We start from the raw sequence: 18,293 nt of genomic DNA, 5'->3' as shown, positions 1-18,293 counted from the left end.
CAGGCGGCGGCTTCTCTTGAGACGTCGAAGGGACTGCTCTGCTGTTGTTTCCTCAGAGGTCTGTGAAGCTGAACAGGGACTACAACAAGGACAACAACAGTACCTGGTGACTCAGGCTGGGCAGGCCTTAGGCATGCCAGCCCTCAGCCACCTGTGTGATCACTCACACTCCTTGCAGAGCAACCTGGGGCCCAAGCTCCGTGCCTGGGAGGAAGGCCGGTTTGGGAGTCAGGGGTTCATGAGTTATTGGACTAGAAGAGACACCTCTGGTCTCTGCTTTCAGTCCTCAAGGGCATGAGTGGTAAAGACAGGGCAGCCGCAACAAAAATAACAAGCGCAGAGAACAAAATCCTATCAGAGGGTTCTAGAGTCTGGGGTGGGGGTGGGGAGTAGTAAACCTACAGTTACATCCCCTTCCCTTCACCCTGACCGGCACTGTTCAATAGAGAATGAGTTAAGACCACCTGCCCAGAAAGGTGATCCATTCAAAATTCCCAGCACTTAGGAGGAGATGGACAGCAGGATTAGGGGTCTGAAGTCATTTTGGGCAACATCTGACCCTACCTTTTTTTCATATTTTCATATTTTCTCATATTTCATTTCTCTGAATGAAATAGGGGAAACTTTGCGGTCAGCTAGGGGAAAACAAGAAGGAGTAAAAGGAGGGAGTGCTAACCATCTTGGATTTGAGAAATTATTTGAGGAGCTTAAGTAGAAAAGCTTGGTTCCTTGAGAGTTCATTTATGTCTTCTTCATCCTCGTGAACCCCAATATACTCTCCTCCAAGTCCTGACCTGGTGTTGGGGCCTCCTCAAAAGTGTCAGCAAAGGAAGGTAGGAAGAGGTGAGAGCCTTGGAAGGGTAATTTGGGTATGCAAGGATGGACTGGCTCAGTTGAGTTCTTTGTTGTTGCCTCATCCAGGAGGAGGAGGCCCAGGTGGCTGGTCTGATGGCTTGCCCAACGCCATTCCCAAGGTCCTGAGTCACCAAGTGCCCTACTGAAGCCCATGCCTGAGATGCTGACTTAGCAAGCAGGTGTCAGGGCCTTCAGCATTCAAGCCAGTATCTCAGAAACAGAGAGGAAAACAGTGCTTCCTGGAGGAACGTGGAGGACATCCATGGAACGTCCCACAAGTTTAGCCCAGACTGCCTGATTTTCTCATATAACCAGAGCTCATGGCTTCCATACCTTTGTGGGTAAGGTTCAAAGCTATGCTTTGTGGCCAAATGGAATCCCAAAGAAGTAAAGGGGTGGGGGGTGGGGGAGCAGAAAATTCCCATGATCTTTCTGAGACCTCTAGAGAGATAGGTTAAATGTGGCTCTAACTGGTACCTCCCTCTGACATTTCTTACACGGCATTCTTCATAGTATATGCTTGTTTAAGGCTACCTCTATACACACCCTGATCTCAGCCCCAATCTCAAACAAATTCTGGCTCATTGCTCTGTCTAGTTTCACTCCACATTCTCATATCCAGAGCATCCCTTTGCGACCCTCGGCTTAAGGAGAATTGGATCCCGGAAGCACCACCGATGACAACGATACTAGTAACACTAATAACAATCAATGTTCAAAAGTCCAGATGGATTACCAGAGAGCAGATGCGAGTTAGAAGCAGCGCCCCCTGGTGGTCAGTGTTCAATAGCGTGTGTCTTTCCCTGACGGACGCGTGGAGGGAAGCAGGTATGAGTCAGAGCCACTCCCACCAAGAAGCCACAGCCCAGTGGAGGGGGCAGTTAAGAAAAATAATAATTACACAGAAGGCATAGTGACTCAAGTCTGTAATCCCAGCACTGGGAAGGAAGGATGGAGAGTTCAAGACAAGCCTGAGCTATAAAGAGTCTCAGGCTAGTCAGAGATAATGTAGCAAGTCTCCGGGGTACTTTGGGAGATAATTATAGCAAGAATAAGCTTAGCCCAACTTAGCTATACGCTTTTGAGCTGGAACTTTAGGCCAGTGATTCAGATTCAAATGAGGAAGGAACCTATAGGTTTGATCGTAGGTTGTGCATTGATAAACTTCATGACCTACATACTAATAATTCCCGCTAACTAAGTGTCAGTAGCAGAATCACACAGAGAATTTTCAATGCATGTGAGTGGTGGCACGTCACGGGCATGTATGTTTTTGTTTGGTTTGGGTTGAGAGTGTGTGTGTGTGTGTGTGTGTGTGTGTGTGTGTGTGTGTGTGTGTGTGTGTGTGTTGCTTTTTTAACTCCCAGGTCTGTTTTCACTCATTCCTTCTCACGGAACCACCACTCTACACTCCCTGAAGATGCCAGGGCACATAGAGATTGTCCATAATAACTCTAGAGAAACTGCTCAAGGTCAGAAACGCCAGGACATCCTCGAATGTGAGCGTGAACGACACACAACCTCTGCCGGTCACCCGACCGTAGGCCACTGAGCAAATGGTTGCCAGAGCTGTTTCTGCTCGGTCCCGCCTACAGCCAATACCTTATCCAATCACAGTTTGTGATAAGACTGATGTGTCTTTCCTCCAATCACCGCGGAGGTGAGAAGAGGTTGTCGGGATGGGGGCCATAGCTAACATGGAACCCTCGGTAGGATAAGTGTGAGATTGCCGTTGCTGGCTGTCCCTGTTTTATTGCCTCAACATGTTGGTGCACTTATTTCGGGTCGGAATTCGGGGTGGCCCAGTTCCAAGATGGTCGCTACAATCCCTGCGCTTCCAGACGTTCTCAGCCGCCAGGTAAAAGAACAAGAGCTACTTGGAGTATGGGCCATTGACCGGTCGGCAGTGCGCGGGGCCCGCCGGGAGGTGTAGTTCTGGCCTCGCGCGTGGCTTGCTGGGAGCTGTAGGCTAGCTCGGAGGGAGTGGAATGTCACTCTCCGGGGAATTGGCCTCAATTATTCATGGTGCTGTGTGGGTGCCAGCAGGAGGCTCCGCAGGTCTGCATCCACTAGCGGTCAGGACTCAGCCGACTCCAGGGCACTGACCACACCCAGTCACCACTGCCCACTAAGGGGCGCCACTCGCAGTTCGCATCTGCTCTCTGGTAATCCATCTGGAGATCTGGACGTATCTGTAATTGGTGTTCATAGACATTTACTATTGATGGTGATTCAGGATTAGCCGAAGTAATTTTAAATGATCAAAAGCGATTCCTAAGCTGGCGAGATGGTTTAGCAGGTAAAGGCACTTGCTGCCAAGCCTGAAGACCTGGATTCTAATTGAGAACTCATATCATAGGAGAGATGCAAACTATCTTCTTACTTCCACTATCCCAAACCCATTAAATAAATATACTCATACATTTAAAAATTTATAAAGTAGTTCCTAGCTAGGATCTGCTGTAAATTCAACACCAGCCTTGTCTATAGAGAGCTCTAGGCTAGCCCAAGCTACATAGAGAAATATCAGCAGCAGACACGTTGAAGCAGGAGAGTTGCTGAGAATTTGAAGCCAGCACGGACCACATAGTGAGTTCTGAGTGAACAAAACATAAGGAACTGATTCTTAGAGCTAGATGTATTATCATACAGTAGAATGTATACTATACATTCTAAGTCCAAGACCGACCTGGAAAACTTTGTAAGATCCTGTGTCAAAATAAAGAGTGAAAGGGTCATTCATATGACTCCATGAGTAAAGATGTGTCACCAACATGATCGAGTTTGTCAGTCTCTGGGACTCACATGTGGAAGGAAAGAACCAACTCTTGCAAGCTGTTCTTTGATCTCCACTCACTCTGGAGTGCTCAAGTGCACAGGCGCTCACACACACACACACACACAAATTAATAAATTTTCAAAATAAAGAGCAGGGGACATGGCTCACTAGGAGTTTTGTTTTGTTTGTGTCAAACATGAATTATAGACTCAATTCCTAGTAGCCTGGGTGGAAAAAAAATCTGATTCATTCTTGGTAAGATGAAAAACAAAACCAACCAACAAACAAAACAGTAACCCACACTGGTCCAGAGAGAATAATAGGTTGAAAGCATGCAAGAGTTCAAAGTCTAATTGTTTCTCTTAGTAATTTTTTAATTTTTTTTTATGTACGTGGTATTTTGCCTGCACATATGTCTGTGCTAGGCAACAGATCCCCTGGAACAGGAGTTACAGACAGTTGTGAGCTGCCATGTGGATGCTGGGAATTGAACCCTGGTCCTCTGGAAGAAGAGCCAGTGCTCTTAACCGCTGAGCCATCTCTCCAGCCCTTTGTTTGTTTGGTTTTTTTGTTTTGTTTTGTTTTGTTTTGTTTTTTGAAGACAGTTTCACTATGTAGGTCTGGCTGGCCTGAAGCTCTCTATCTAGACCAGTCTGACCTTGAACTCACTGAGATCCATCTGCCTCCGCTTCCTGAATGCTGGGATTATAGGAGTACCCTCTACCCAGGACCTAGAATTTAATTGTAAATATTCTACAAGAAGCAGCTGTTTCCCTGACAGGTCCAGGGGAAGATTGCCAAGGGTGGGTAACTGTGGCAAGCCCATGTGCTTGATGGAGGGAGGGCAAGCAAGAGAAGTAGACCTGGTGCTGGGAAGGTTTCCACCAACTGTTGGCAGTCTCCATAGCTTCCTGGTTTGGAGGAGCTGAGAAAAGCTAGAAAGTAGCCATGATAAATTATTAATGGTTTGAAATCAGTCTTTAGGAAGAGGGAGGGTGTTGATTTAAACCATAAAGAAACACAAGGTAAGACCAGATAAATGAGTGTGTTCATTTCAGTTCGAAACAAAATATTTCACTTTTAAGGGACCTATTTTGTGAAACCTTTCAACTTTGGCATACACACACACACACACACACACACACACACACACACACACACACACGGCACTGTTGCACAAGTTGCAGCGTATTCAGTGACAGTAAATTTGTATGTTTGCAAAGCATTGCAGCGGTCAGCTTTACTGCAGATCTAACAAGGGCATACACAGTTCAGCAAACATCCACTCATAGATATCTTTTCTTTTTTAAAGATTTATTTTATTTATATATTAGTACACTGTAGTTCTCGACAGTTCAGAAGAGAGCATCCCATTACAGATGATTGTGAGCCACCATGTGGTTGCTGGGAATTGAACTCAGAACCTCTGGAAGAGCAGTCAGTGCTCTTAACCACTGAGCCATCTCTCCAGCCCCACTCATAGATATCTTATATCCCAGAGATTTCCTAAGTTCTGGTGCATAAAATATGCCTCTGCCCCCTCAGTAAGTCCGCTGGAAAATTAGGACAGCAGTATAGGAAGAAAAGAGTGACTTTTCCCTAAACTGAGGCTGGATAGATATAAGACATAGTGGAGGACAAAGAGAAAAGCTAGGCATTTGTTTAATTATGTGTGTGAGGTAGTGGGTACATGAACAGGGTCAGAGGACGTTGGCGGGTCACAAGTGGTTGTGAACTCCTGACAAATATGCTGGAATCAACCTCAGGTTCTCTGTAAGAGCAGTGCAGACTCTTTTTTTTTTTTTTTAAAGATTTATTCATTTATTATATATAAGTACACTGTAGCTGTCTTCAGATATACCAGAAGAGGGCATCAGATCCCATTACAGATGGTTGTGAGCCACCATGTGGTTGCTGGGAATTGAACTCAGGACCTCTGGAAGAGTAGTCGGGTGCTCTTAACCGCTGAGCCATCTCTCCAGCCCCAGTGCAGACTCTTAATGCTTAGCCTCCCTCCAGCCCATCTTATTTTACTTTGTAGCACAGGCTGGCTTTGAACTTGAAATCTTCCAGTCTCAGCCTCCCAAGTGCTGGGATTTCAGGAATGCACCGCCACACCCGCTTACATACTCTTTCCTTCTTTCTAAGCCTGTCCTCCTGTTAGTCTATCTTGAGCAGTCCTTGGTGGTTTGGCCAGATAACTTCTGCCCAGAACCGGCTCCCTCGGTCCAGTCCCTCCCCTCCGGCTCTTCCCTGTCCCGACCTCTAAAGTGCAAATCTGACTTTATTACGCCTTATCCTAAAAACTGTAGCTAGCCCTAAAAACCCCTCATGTCCACACTGTTGCTGAAAGTCTTTTCTCACTGCAGACACTCCTGCGGGCTTTCCTCTGCCCCATCTCCCCACCGTCCTCATTGTTCACCAGTGCCTTTTCTGATGCTGTGGTCAAACCCTCTGAGCTCTGTGCTTCCCACCCCACCCTCACCCCAACCCGCATGACCCTGGAGGAAGGAGTTTACTTTGTCTGATTTGGTCAGCTCTGTATTCTCTGACACAGTTAAGTGTTGTAAGCAGCTGAATCTGTGTTTCCATTTTATACATGTGGGAACTGAAAGGTGACAAAACAGTCCTCTGTGTTTCTTTCTGTTTCTTCTGTCAGCATTGAGAGAGGAACACAGGGCCCTCTTGCCCACCTCATAACCCGGGAACAAATTATACCATCTCTCCCTCAGTTCTCCCTACCAAGTGAGAATAGGGCATCTCCCGGTGTCAAGAGCAGTGGACATTAACTCTGTACTGCTAGGTCATGTCTTCCCTGTTGCTGACGTTGCACATATGCAGGGGTAGACACAGGGAAGAAGCTCACCCCCAGGATCATCTCTGAGCCTTCCTCTAAGGAAGCCTTCTTGGTCTGTGCCTGTAAAGGAGGCCTGGGCTATCTGCCGCTCCAGATGTCTGACAGGCTGGAGGGAGACCTGCATTGACTGGGTGGCTGGAGGCTAAATAGGGGCCTGGCCGGCTGATGCAGGCTGGACAAGAGTGCTAGAGGGAAAGGCTCTCAGGATTGTTCTCCGATGGCAAAACAGTCCCCAGCTACTGCACAGGTGTGCAGTGTTTGACAGATCTGAACTACTTAAGAACGTGCTGAGGCATTCATTCTGGGTGAGGTAGCACATATCTGTAGATATAGCTACTCAGGAGGCTGAGCCAGGAGGATCACTGAGAGCAAAAGTTGAAGGCCAGGCTGAGTAATATTGGAAGATTTTATCTCAAAAGAAGAAAAGAAAAGAAAAGCATCCATGGGAGAGGCTGCAGATAAAATGCTGTTTCAACTCAACAGGAGCCCACAGAGATGTGAGTCATCTGAAGGACAGCCAGGGCCACAGCTGTCAATGCCTTTTTCTACCTGCAGGTCCTCAGATGACCAGTTCAGCTCATGCCTCCTGCGGGCTGTAGCCCAGCTCCGGTCACAACTCCGCGCTCACCTCCCTCGATCCCCACCAGCTTCCCACCGGAGTACCTCTGCCTGGTGTTGGGTTGGGGGGACTTTGGTGGTCCCCGCTGTGCTGTGGCAGCATCCCCGTTTCTGCCTTATAGCACTATGTGAGGCCAAAGGGTCCCCTCCTGCCCAGCCCACACGTGCCCGGGAGCTGCGCTTTAAGTGGAAGCTATTCTGGCATTTCCTTCACCCCCACCTGCTGGCCCTGGGGCTAGCCATTGTGGTGAGGCTTTCCCTGCTCGCCCATGCTCAGGCCAGGAAGGGCTTAGGCAACTCCAGACCCGAGTTGCACAGGGACAGCATTCTTGCCTTGTGGAGACAAGGACGGCCTAGGCTCTGGGGCATCAGGATGACTGTGCAGGGGGTCTGAGTTTGTGGGATGTGAGGACTTGGGCTGGAGGTCTGGACTTTAATTCACAAAGAGGCATTTCTGTGACCACATGAGTAGCCACAATGTGGACAAGGCAAGGCTATGTAGGGAGAGAGGAAAAGCCAGAGCCAGAGCCTAGGAGGGGATGAATATGGCCTCCTCTCCAGGTTTCTGTTTCCTCTGTTCCTGTTTCAGCTGGCCTTGGGTGCGGCACTAGTGAATGTGCAGATCCCCTTGCTCCTCGGCCAACTGGTGGAGATCGTCGCCAAGTACACGAGGGAGCATGTGGGGAGTTTCGTGTCTGAGTCCCGTAGGCTCAGTATCCAGCTGCTCCTACTCTATGGTGTTCAGGTATAGCTGGATAGCAGGGTCTGGGGCTCACAGCAGCCTTCTTGGGGTATCCCTAATGCCAGGCCTCTCTTACAGGGACTACTGACCTTTGGATACCTAGTGCTGCTGTCCCACATGGGTGAGCGCATGGCCATGGACATGCGGAAAGCCCTTTTCAGCTCCCTGCTCCGGTACTAGCAGCTCTAGTGGGTGGGGCTAGGGTAGACCAGGGCATGCCAGGAGGTCGAGGTGGGACAGACCCTGAAGTACCATCTCCTCTCCTTCACCTGCTACCATCATGTCTTACTGCCAGGCAAGACATTGCTTTCTTTGATGCCAAAAAGACAGGGCAGCTAGTGAGCCGCTTGACTACTGATGTGCAAGAGTTCAAGTCATCCTTCAAGCTTGTCATCTCCCAGGTCAGTGTATCAGCAGGCCAGAGTGCCTGCCCCAGCCCTGGCATCCTAATATTGCCTTGTTCCAAGCTTTTAGTATAGACTGCCCAGCTTTTAGTACAGACTGTCTGAGGAAGCTATGAGAGAGAGGAAACAGAGTCTGGACGGAGGCACTGGGAAAGTGTTAAGGTCAGGACAGGCTGTTGCTCCGTGCTCTGAAACCTTTCCTCCCCCAGAAAGCCATTGGGAGGCAATTATGAGTGACCCTGGCAGAGGCAAACTCACCTGACCCAGCGTGACCCCCTTTGTGTCCATCCCCAGCTGGCATCAAACCCATGCATGACTCTACTGCATACTGACAGCCCACCTTCCGCACCCCTCCATCACCTGGTCCCAGGTTAGCAGGACACTGGCCTATGGCAGCCAGGGTATCCCTGTGCAGTCCAGTGTGTCCAAAATAAACAAACAATGGATTTGTCTAAAGAAAAAGGGTATGGCCCGTGGACATTCTCACCCATCTCTTTCGAAACTGATACTCAGATCCTGGCTGGCCAAGAAAGGGGCTCATTTGGTAACCAGTGACTGCCCTTTGACCTCCAGGGCTCATGCTGGTGGCCTGGGCCTCATAAGTGCAGAGCTGTGGCCAGCCCACCCTCAGCAGAACACTCACCGTCTGGTGCTGATGCTCTAACATCCTGCCCTCCTCTCACTGCTCAGGGACTGCGCAGCTCCACCCAGGTGATCGGTAGCCTGATGACCCTGTCTATTCTGTCCCCGCGCCTTACACTGATGCTGGCTGTTGTCACACCTGCCCTCATGGGAGTGGGCACCCTGATGGGCTCAGGCCTCCGAAAGCTTTCTCGACAGTGTCAGGAGCAGGTACTGGAATTCTTGACTTGTCCCCCTTGGTTCTTCCTAGCATCCCTGGCCCAGTCTCCTTGACCTTTCTTCAGCCTCTTGCTGTCTGCAACTACTTCTTTTTTTTTTTTTCTTTTCTTTTCTTTTCTTTTTTTCAGGGCTGGGGTCCAAACCCAGGGCCTTGAGCTTGCTAGGTAAGCGCTCTACCATTGAGCTAAATCCCCAACCCGCAACTACTTCTTATTTCCCTGTCTCCTCGCAGATTGCCAGGGCGACAGGTGTAGCAGACGAGGCCCTTGGCAGTGTTCGGACTGTTCGGGCCTTCGCAATGGAGAAGAGGGAGGAGGAGTAAGTCCTGGGAAGGCAGCATACAGTGGGCCCATCTCACACCCTCCCCTGCCCTGGCCCTCCTCCCAGCTGCTTCCCAAGTGCCCAGCCTGGCCTCTCTTCCCAGACGCTATCAAGCAGAACTGGAGTCATGCTGCTGTAAAGCAGAGGAGCTGGGCAGGGGCATCGCCTTGTTCCAGGGGCTCTCAAACATCGCTTTCAACTGTGAGTGAATGAGACCCTGCCTGGGAGGGGACGTGGGCATGGACTGGGTAGGAACAAAGACAGGCAAAAGACAGCTTCCACTTGCCCACGTGGTCCTAACATTGAGTGCCTGCATTTGTGAGATGCCCCAGCTACTGACTGCTATGGGATGTTAAGTGATGTCATCCATTAGCTTGTAGAGAATGCCACAGGGCACCTTAAGGAGTATGCTGTACGCCTCAATGCCAGGGAAACATTCTGTTTCTCCAGCCCTTTTTCATTTCCGTGCGCATGTGTGTCTGTGAATGGGTGTGTAGATGTGAATGCAGGTTCCTACAGAGGCCCCACAGCTGGAATTAACAGGCAGCTGTGAGCTGCCAGATGTGGCTGCTGGGAACTGAACTCAGCAGCAGTGTGTGCTCTTAGTCACTGAGCCCTCTCTGCAGCCCTTTTAGTTTTAGGTAAAGCCTCACTAAGTTCCCTAGGCTGCCTTCAGACTTTTTCTGTATCCCAGGCTGCCTCAGCCTCATAAGTCATTGTTGCAGGCCAATGTCATATACCTGGCCTGCCCATCCTGTTTCCCCAATGGGGAGTTGAGGGCTCAGAGTCGGCTGGTGGCAGACTGGGGACTCAGTCTCCATCCCTTGCCACTTCCTGCCTCACTTCCTGGCACCTTTCCATGTAGGTATGGTCTTGGGCACCCTGTTCATTGGAGGCTCCCTTGTGGCTGGACAGCAGCTGAAAGGGGGAGACCTCATGTCCTTCCTGGTGGCTTCCCAGACAGTACAGAGGTGAGTGGAGACCACTGTCATCTCTCAGGAGAACTCCCCCTACCCCCACCTCCCCTGCCACCCTTTCAGAGCCCTGCTTACTATAACAGGGACATCAGTGTACTGGGGGGATGGGAGGGCCCTAGCACTTTTAAACATGAGCTCCCCATCCCTCCTCAGCTCTGCACCCCCTTCTACTTCCTGCCTTCTATGACTCTGAGCATACTGAACACCACACAGAAGTAGTCATACGTTGTTCTTCCCTTGGTGCCTGGCTGCCTCACCTGGCACAGTGCTTTGGGGCAGGCGGCCCTCCCTTTATGTGCTGTAGCCTGCATCCCTGTGGATACCTTCCTCAGCAGGCTTTTTAAGGGCTGCCCTGGCCTCAGACTATTTCCTAGGATGAGATGAAGACCCCTGCCCCCCAGGAGCTACTTGTGTAACTTCCATTTCCCTGTTTAGCTGAGCCCCATCCACTTGTGCAGCAACCTGGGGCTCCCCTGTCACCTTGGCCACAAGGTGGCCTCAGTGGGCTGCCCAGCAGGCCCCAATGGAATCCCTTCTCTTTCTCAGTGAAACCCAAGCACTTCCTACTGTTGTTTTCTACCTTGCTTTCCCTATACATAGCAAATATTTTTTAAAAAATTATATATATATGTTTTGATAAATAGTGAGTATGCTATAATAAATAAAGAGCAAATATATATTAGCACCGGACATGTCAGAAGTGCTCTCCCCTTCTCAAATTGGTCTCTCCCTACAGAGGTGACACTCCTGATCATAATGGTGCCCTGTCCTGCCATGGCTGTAACTCCACCGCTCTTAGAGAAAGGCTTAGTGTCTGATTGCTGCTGTCTAGTGTGACGTAAGGCCAACCTGGACATGGTAGGACAGTCTCGTCCACACTCTAGCCAGAGGACTACAGAGCAGAGCGCACTGGTTCCCAGCTACATGAGCACTGCCTTTGCTTCCATTTTTGCTCCACATCAAAGACTGTCTGACAGACCCTCTGGTCTCAGAAGCCTCATCTGTCCTCTGGCCCAGCAGCTGTTCCTGACTTTGCTATCTAGGTGCCCTGATTGTGAAAGAGGTGGAGGTTACTGTGTCCCTTCTGCTACCTTGCATTCCTTGTACTGACCTAATTCCCTGGTCAGCACGGGCTCCAGCCCTTGATGACTTTCAAGTCCTGTGGACTCAGATGAACATCTGGGCTCTATTCCCTGGTACATGCCTCCCACCTTCATGTTCTTACCTGCCTACTGCACTGTTCAGCCCTAAGCAGTTCTATGCTTCAAGTAGCCTTCGCTATCTCAGGCCCTGGCCAGGTCACCATCACCAGCCAGCTGGAGGGATCAGCTCCTTAGGAAGCTGCTGTTTCTCTCTGCCTCCTGCTGTATATGCAAAGGCCCGTGTGTCAGGGCTGAGGTCCAAGGGGAGGGGTGAGCAGGGCATCTCAGCTCCAGCTAAGTGTTCCTTTGGCAGAGAATGGATGGTTCCCAGGCAGGGAATTTGACCAAGCCAGCTTACTTCATCGCAATATACCAGCCCTCAGAGCAGGGTCAGGGCCTCCCATGAGTCGTGTGTTTTGGATTTCAGTTGTGGTTGGCCCCTTAGCCAGGCTCTAATGGATTGCTGGTTTCCTGTGAACTGGTCACATCCACAGATAACTCACCCACTCAGCCCCTCCCCCTCTGCCTTCCTACTCCTGGCAGTGCCTGTTGCCCTACGCCTGCTCTAACTGCTTCCTTGAGGACTTTAGGGGCTTGCCCAGCACTGGAGGAATGGACTTGGTCCACAGAGTGCTGGAATGGCAGTGTCTCCTCTTCTCAGAAAGGGCCCATTGCACTCAGTGCCATATACAAGTGGGTTGGCTAACCCACTGGGGAACATGACTAAGGCTGTTGACTCATCTTCCTCCTTAGCTCTCAGCAGGCGACCAGTCTCAGCCCCAGCCCTGCCAAGACAAGGGAGGTGACCCACTGTCTAGACAGATAAACACATGGCATCACCTACACATGCCCACCTTTAGGGCAAGCAGACAGTAAACTCTCTGTCAGGAAGTTTGCTTTGGGGGCTCCTTTCTTCTGAAAGGGCTTAACTTTTTCCACCTTTATTTGAAATTTTAATTAATTTCCCACCTTATGTCCTTGCTTCTCCAGAAGTCTAGTGTTAGATCTGATCTCCCACTGTGGACCCATCCTTATCCCTGTGACTTCTGTCAAGGGATAGTTAAAGCAAGTGGGTAGAGACCACAGGATCAGTTAGGCCCCCTCTGGTGGGCTATCTTCACCCTGTTTACTGAAGGCCAGGGGAGCATGTGGGCACACCACTGAGTCCCTGTCATTTATCCATCACCCGCTGCATCCTGGAGCCTCTCCAGATGCTGGCTCTGGCAGCAGGCAACTGTTAACTCAAACTAAGAAGGGATCTGCTGCCCCAGGACCTCAGGGCTCCAGTGGCCATAAGATCTTAGGGCCTTCTACATGTGAGCCCTGCCATTGCCTCCCCACCACGGCCTTCCCTTCCCTCTGGCTCTTGTTAATACACTCTTCTCACTCTTTCCTCTGGCAGGTCTATGGCCAGCCTCTCTGTCCTGTTTGGTCAGGTAAGTGAGATTGTCCCAAGCCTGAGTTAGAGAGGTGTGAGGGGTGTGCATGAGTACATGTGTACATGCGTGCGTGCGTAAGTGTGTGCATGTGTGCATACATGTTGCTGCTGTGACATGGCCTATTGTTGGGGGTAGGCAGAGGAAGAACAAAGAACAGGGTTTTTGAACCCCAAGACCACAGTCTGGTTCTGGACACACTGCAGCCCTCTCGGCAGCAGAAGTCCCCTTCCATGGGAGCCCCAGTTTTTAACTCAACAACAAACTGGATTCCTTCTGCAGGTGGTGCGTGGGCTGAGTGCAGGAGCCCGAGTCTTTGAGTACATGTCCCTGAGCCCCGTCATCCCCTTGACCGGGGGCTACTCTATCCCCAGCAAGGACCTTCGTGGTTCTATCACCTTCCAGAATGTCAGCTTCAGGTCAGCATTGGTGGGTAGGCTAAGAAAAAACCTTTTGGGCTGAGAATGAGGGGAAGTCAGCTGGCATTTAACTGAGTGCTTCCTGTGAGCAAGGCCCTGTGAGGGGCCTTAGGGCAGGAGCTGGTCTGACTGGGGCTCTCTTGGCCACCCCCAGCTACCCCTGCCGACCTGGCTTCAATGTGCTCAAGAACTTCACCCTGAAGCTGCCCCCTGGCAAGATTGTGGCTCTCGTTGGCCAGTCTGGGGGAGGTAAGAGGAACCTCACCATCTTTCATCCTCTGGTTTGTATTTTTGGTAACCACTTGGAGCAGGGCTGGTAGCAAGCCCTCCCTGGCTCCTGCTCCTACCTGGGATGAATATCCTGCAGTACTACAAGGGTCTCTCTTTGCTGGGACATTCTCCAAAGCCCTCCTCTTCACAATTCCCCCTCCAGGAAAGACCACAGTTGCTTCCCTGCTGGAACGCTTCTATGACCCCACAGCTGGCGTGGTGACGCTGGATGGGCATGACCTGCGTACTCTCGACCCCTCCTGGCTCCGGGGCCAGGTCATAGGTTTCATCAGCCAGGTGAAGGGCAGAGCTGGGCGGGGTCTCAACAGCAAGACTGGAGCCCATTTTCTCTCTTCCCCACTTATCTCCCTGTTCCTCTGAGGACGTCTATGGCCTTCATGGTTCCTAGCCTCCCTCTGGATCCAGGACGTCCCTCTCCCTCCGCAGCTTTGCCCTTGTACTCCAGAGCATAGACACTGCTCCTGTTGGCTGCAGTCTTAGGACTCCAAGGCAGTGGTTCTGAGGCTGCCGATAGCCACATGCAGGAAAGGCCAAAATTCCCATGACCTCCTATTACTACAGGGCCTGTCCATCGTCACCTATGGTGAGGTAGTCTGTGTCCTTTGTGGGAGGAGTCCTCTGCTTCCCGTTAATGAGCCACCCTGTCCTCACATGATTAGCATCTGGCTTTGAACTTCAGACCCGCACTGCACATGGCAGTCCCCAAGTTTTGAGGCTGGCTCAGAGTATAGCCTGTAGATGCTATCTCTGTGTTCCCATTCTACTCAACCTTGCAGGAGCCAGTCCTGTTTGCAACAACCATCATGGAGAATATCCGATTTGGGAAGCTAGATGCTTCCGATGAAGAGGTGTATACAGCTGCACGGAAAGCCAATGCCCACGAGTTCATCAGCAGCTTCCCTGATGGCTACAGCACTGTGGTTGGTGGGTCCCTTGGTGGGAAGTTGCTGGGTCAGCAGGCAGTGGTGAGGCTCAGGAGCCATGCCTCCACTGGCTTGAAGCAACTCAGCCGACTCTTGAAAGATTCAGCTAGGAGACAGCCAAGCCAAGAAAGACCGACCAGCCATGCTTGAAGGGACAGAGATGGCTTTATGAGACAGAAAAACCTGAGCCTTGTGTCTCAGGCATAACAGACTAGACAGGACTCTGAGAGGAGACGGACATTATAATAGCAAAAGTAAAGGGAAGGCCAAGGCCACAGGCACAAAGGACTCGTGCACTCAACCTGCCACAACCCAAGACAAGAAATAGGACCCTCTCAGAGCTTCCCATGTTCTGGTTCTCTTGCTCTTCAGTGGCATCCCTCAGCACAACAGGCTGATGTCCTGTGCAGGCCTTTTCTGTCTTCAGGGTACTGGACCATACAATGGCACCCTAGCTCCTGCCTGTGACAACCTAAGTCTTAGATGTTCGTCCCCATATGTCTTAGTTAGGGTTTTACTGCTGTGAACAGACACCGTGACCAATGCAAGTCTTATAAAGGACAACATTCAATTGAGTCTGGCTTACAGGTTTAGAGGTTCAGTCCATCATCATCAAGGCTGGTGCGTGGCAGCATCCAGGCAGGCACGGTGCAGGAGGAGCTGAGAGTTCTGCCTCTTATCTGAAGGCTGCTAGTGGAAGACTCACTTCTAAGCATCTAGGGTAAAGGTCTTCAAACCCACACCCACAGTGACACACCTACTCCAAAAAGGCCACACCTCCTAATAGTGCCACTCCCTGGGCCAAGCATATACAAACCATCACACCACAGCTCTTGTCTGTCTCTGGGGCTGTATGTACCATATACATACAGAGTATGACTCCAGCAGTTTGGCTGTACTATATAGAATGTCCCAGCACCTCTTGGGGCTTCTCTGCTGACTGACCTGGACCTTTAAGGCCGGACCCATCCCTTGCCGTCCCTCCAGGTCCTAAGGCCGGACCCATCCCTTGCCGTCCCTCCAGGTCCTAACACACATGCGGTCACACATGTGCTCACATGCTCAGGCTCTGTGTTGTTCTCATGGGAGGCCCCTGTCATCTCTATGGACACTCCCTTCTTATCGGGGCTTCCCAGGACTGCTCCCCTCATTGACCTATGACCCTGCCATCACTTGGCAGTCCCTCCCAAGTTGTCCTCTGTGGCTTCAAATTCCCCCTGTGGTTAGCATCTTTGTGCTGTGCAGCCCATGCTTGGGTGCCAGGTGGTCCAGCTGCAGCCAGGGCCAGAATCCAGGAGGATAGTCGTTGCTGTAGGCGTTTGGTAGGAGCTCATCTCAAGAGGCCCGCCTAGGAAGGGAGGCTCCTGCAAGACATTGGCGTTCCGTGTGCACTGTCAGGCTGGAGCACTCAGCCTGATGATATAAACACGGCAGTGTGGAGGTGGGGCCCTGACTGGAGCCTGATGGAAGTCCCTAAGTACCCAGCACCCTTTGCTAGTGTGGGGCTAAGGACCACCTTAGCCCCTGCCCTGTCCCCTTCCCCTAGGTGAACGGGGCACAACCTTGTCCGGTGGTCAGAAGCAGCGCCTAGCCATCGCACGTGCCCTCATCAAGAGGCCCACAGTGTTGATCCTGGATGAAGCCACCAGTGCGCTGGACGCAGAGTCTGAGAGGATAGTACAGGAGGCACTGGACCGGGCCAGTGCTGGTCGCACCGTGTTGGTCATTGCCCACCGGCTCAGTACTGTTCGTGCCGCCCACTCCATCATCGTCATGGCCAATGGCCAAGTCTGTGAGGTCAGTAGGGCTAGGAATGGGCAGTGGTTCGGGTGGCACAGCTAAGCTAGATGAGTCTCTGGCCTGCTTCCAGCCCCTTGAGGTCATGTTCTGGGAACAAAACCCCAACAGACCAAGGTCTTTTTTTTTTTTTTTTTTTTTTTTTTCCCCGGAGCTGGGGACCGAACCCAGGGCCTTGTGCTTGTTAGGCAAGCGCTCTACCACTGAGCTAAATCCCCAACCCCCAGACCAAGGTCTTCTTATCCTTGGATAAACCCAGGCTGCTACCCTCTGGGAAAGTTGAACTACAGGCTCTAGGACCAGAGAAGATATTGTCGGTAAAGAGACTGAGGCACAGCTGGCCGCTCAGAGGCCATGATGCAGAGAGGCTGTCTCTCAGACTCGTGAGAGCAGCCAGGGGCAGGATCAGAACACAAGTGTATCCCACAGCTATAGCCAGAGGAGAGAAAAGTGATCACCTGAAGAGAAGGTCGCATTGGCTGGTAAAGCCATGCCCAAGGAGCTCCTTTACAGTCAGCACAGAGCTGTCAAGTGTACCTAGAAGGGACATGACCTTATGTGGCTGTGAGCCTCACAGGGGATGGAGGTCAGCCCTGCTGGGACTCCAAGTTCTGCTCTGTTGAAATGACCCTCCTTCTGTCTCCAGGCTGGGACCCACGAAGAACTCCTTCAAAAAGGCGGGCTCTACGCAGAGCTTATCCGGAGACAAGCCCTGGATGCCTCACTGCCCTCAGCCCCACCTGCAGAGAAGCCTGAAGACCACAGAAGCTGCCAGTGAGGCCCCCTGGGGTCAGTCTGAGGCTGGAGCTCTGCTGGGGACAGAGCCCTTGAGGGCCAGTGTGCTGGAGTGTGGCCTGGACTACTACTCCCTTAAAGGAGCTGGGACCCAACCACTGGGGTGGGAGACTGGCTTTCCTCCCACCTGCTCCTACGATCCTAACTCAGCTCTGTGGTCACAGGATGTATACGGTGAGGCAGAGTCCCTGAACACCTCTGCTTGACCCTCTCAGGCTGGCCCAGTTCTGCCCAACACTCAGTTGTTTAGGCCCCAACTCCAGGGAACTGGCTGGGCCTGGTAGAATGGGCTGAAGTCCCAGCACTTGGGAGACAGAAGTGGGAGGAGGATCAAGAGTTCAAGGCCGGGGCTGGAGAGATGGCTCAGATGTTAAGAGCACTGTCTGCTCATCCAGAGGTCACGAGTTCAATTCCCAGCAACCACATGGTGGCTCACAACCATATATAATGAGATCTGGTGCCCTCTTCTGGCCTGCATGTATACATGCAGGTGCAATGCTGTATACATAATAAATAAATCTTTAAAAAAAAAAAAGTTCAAGGCCATCCTGGGCTACATAGTGAGACTGTATCTTAAAAAAGGAGAACCTAAATAAAAAGACAATTTTAAAAGAGGTTGTAGCTTAGTAGCAGAGTGCTTGCCTGTCGTATGTGAGGGGCCACGATATAATCCTTAGTACTGCCAATAGGACATAAAACCCAGGGTTGAAGAGTGACCCAGGGGCTCAGGCTAGGCTCTGCCTCCCCCTAGGTAGGACCCACACATCCCCAACTTTACTCCTGCATCCGCAGTGCACCTCTTGGTCTGTCCTCCACATAGTCAGTCCTGCTTTCTGGCAGGATAAAGTGGTCCGTTGTACAAGAAGCACCCAGCCTCCCTGCCAGGTTGTGCCTTTTTTGTCACAATCAGACCTGGTGACTCTAACCGAGCCAAAGGCAAGACACTGAAGAGGCCACTGTGCCGTGTGTACCCAGAGACACAGACACAGTGGCAGCATGATGGCACATGCCTGTAATCCCCCAGATGGGAGCTAGCTGCAGGAGACCATCCTTGGCTACACAGGTTGGGGCTAGCC

The 18,293-nt window shown here is 51.2% G+C and overlaps 1 protein-coding gene across 6 annotated transcripts; it reads left to right on the top strand.

The window, feature by feature from the left end:
* Positions 1 to 2,517: 2,517 nt before the first annotated feature.
* On the top strand, positions 2,518 to 17,832 carry Abcb8 (ATP binding cassette subfamily B member 8). 6 transcript variants are annotated; one of them, NM_001007796.2, is made up of 16 exons: positions 2,546 to 2,713; positions 7,047 to 7,356; positions 7,699 to 7,854; positions 7,930 to 8,024; positions 8,147 to 8,252; positions 8,946 to 9,107; positions 9,349 to 9,434; positions 9,541 to 9,638; positions 10,303 to 10,408; positions 12,959 to 12,992; positions 13,275 to 13,411; positions 13,566 to 13,660; positions 13,845 to 13,978; positions 14,479 to 14,626; positions 16,172 to 16,422; positions 17,069 to 17,832. In NM_001007796.2, exons 1-16 carry the CDS (start codon positions 2,619 to 2,621, stop codon positions 17,198 to 17,200), a joined length of 2,145 nt encoding a protein of 714 aa, NP_001007797.1. In that variant the 5' UTR covers positions 2,546 to 2,618; the 3' UTR covers positions 17,201 to 17,832. The 6 variants fall into 6 exon arrangements, with proteins under 6 accessions (XP_006236008.1, XP_038963679.1, NP_001007797.1 ...); XM_006235946.4 differs by lacking the exon at positions 7,047 to 7,356 and having other exon boundaries at positions 2,518 to 2,713; positions 17,069 to 17,831; XM_039107752.2 differs by lacking the exons at positions 2,546 to 2,713; positions 7,047 to 7,356 and having other exon boundaries at positions 7,759 to 7,854; positions 7,930 to 7,972; positions 17,069 to 17,831.
* The last annotated feature ends 461 nt before the right edge of the window (positions 17,833 to 18,293 follow it).

This window comes from Rattus norvegicus, chromosome 4, assembly GCF_036323735.1.
Source record: "Rattus norvegicus strain BN/NHsdMcwi chromosome 4, GRCr8, whole genome shotgun sequence".
NCBI classification, from domain to species: domain Eukaryota; kingdom Metazoa; phylum Chordata; class Mammalia; order Rodentia; family Muridae; genus Rattus; species Rattus norvegicus.
This window is presented reverse-complemented; position numbering and strand designations above follow the sequence as displayed.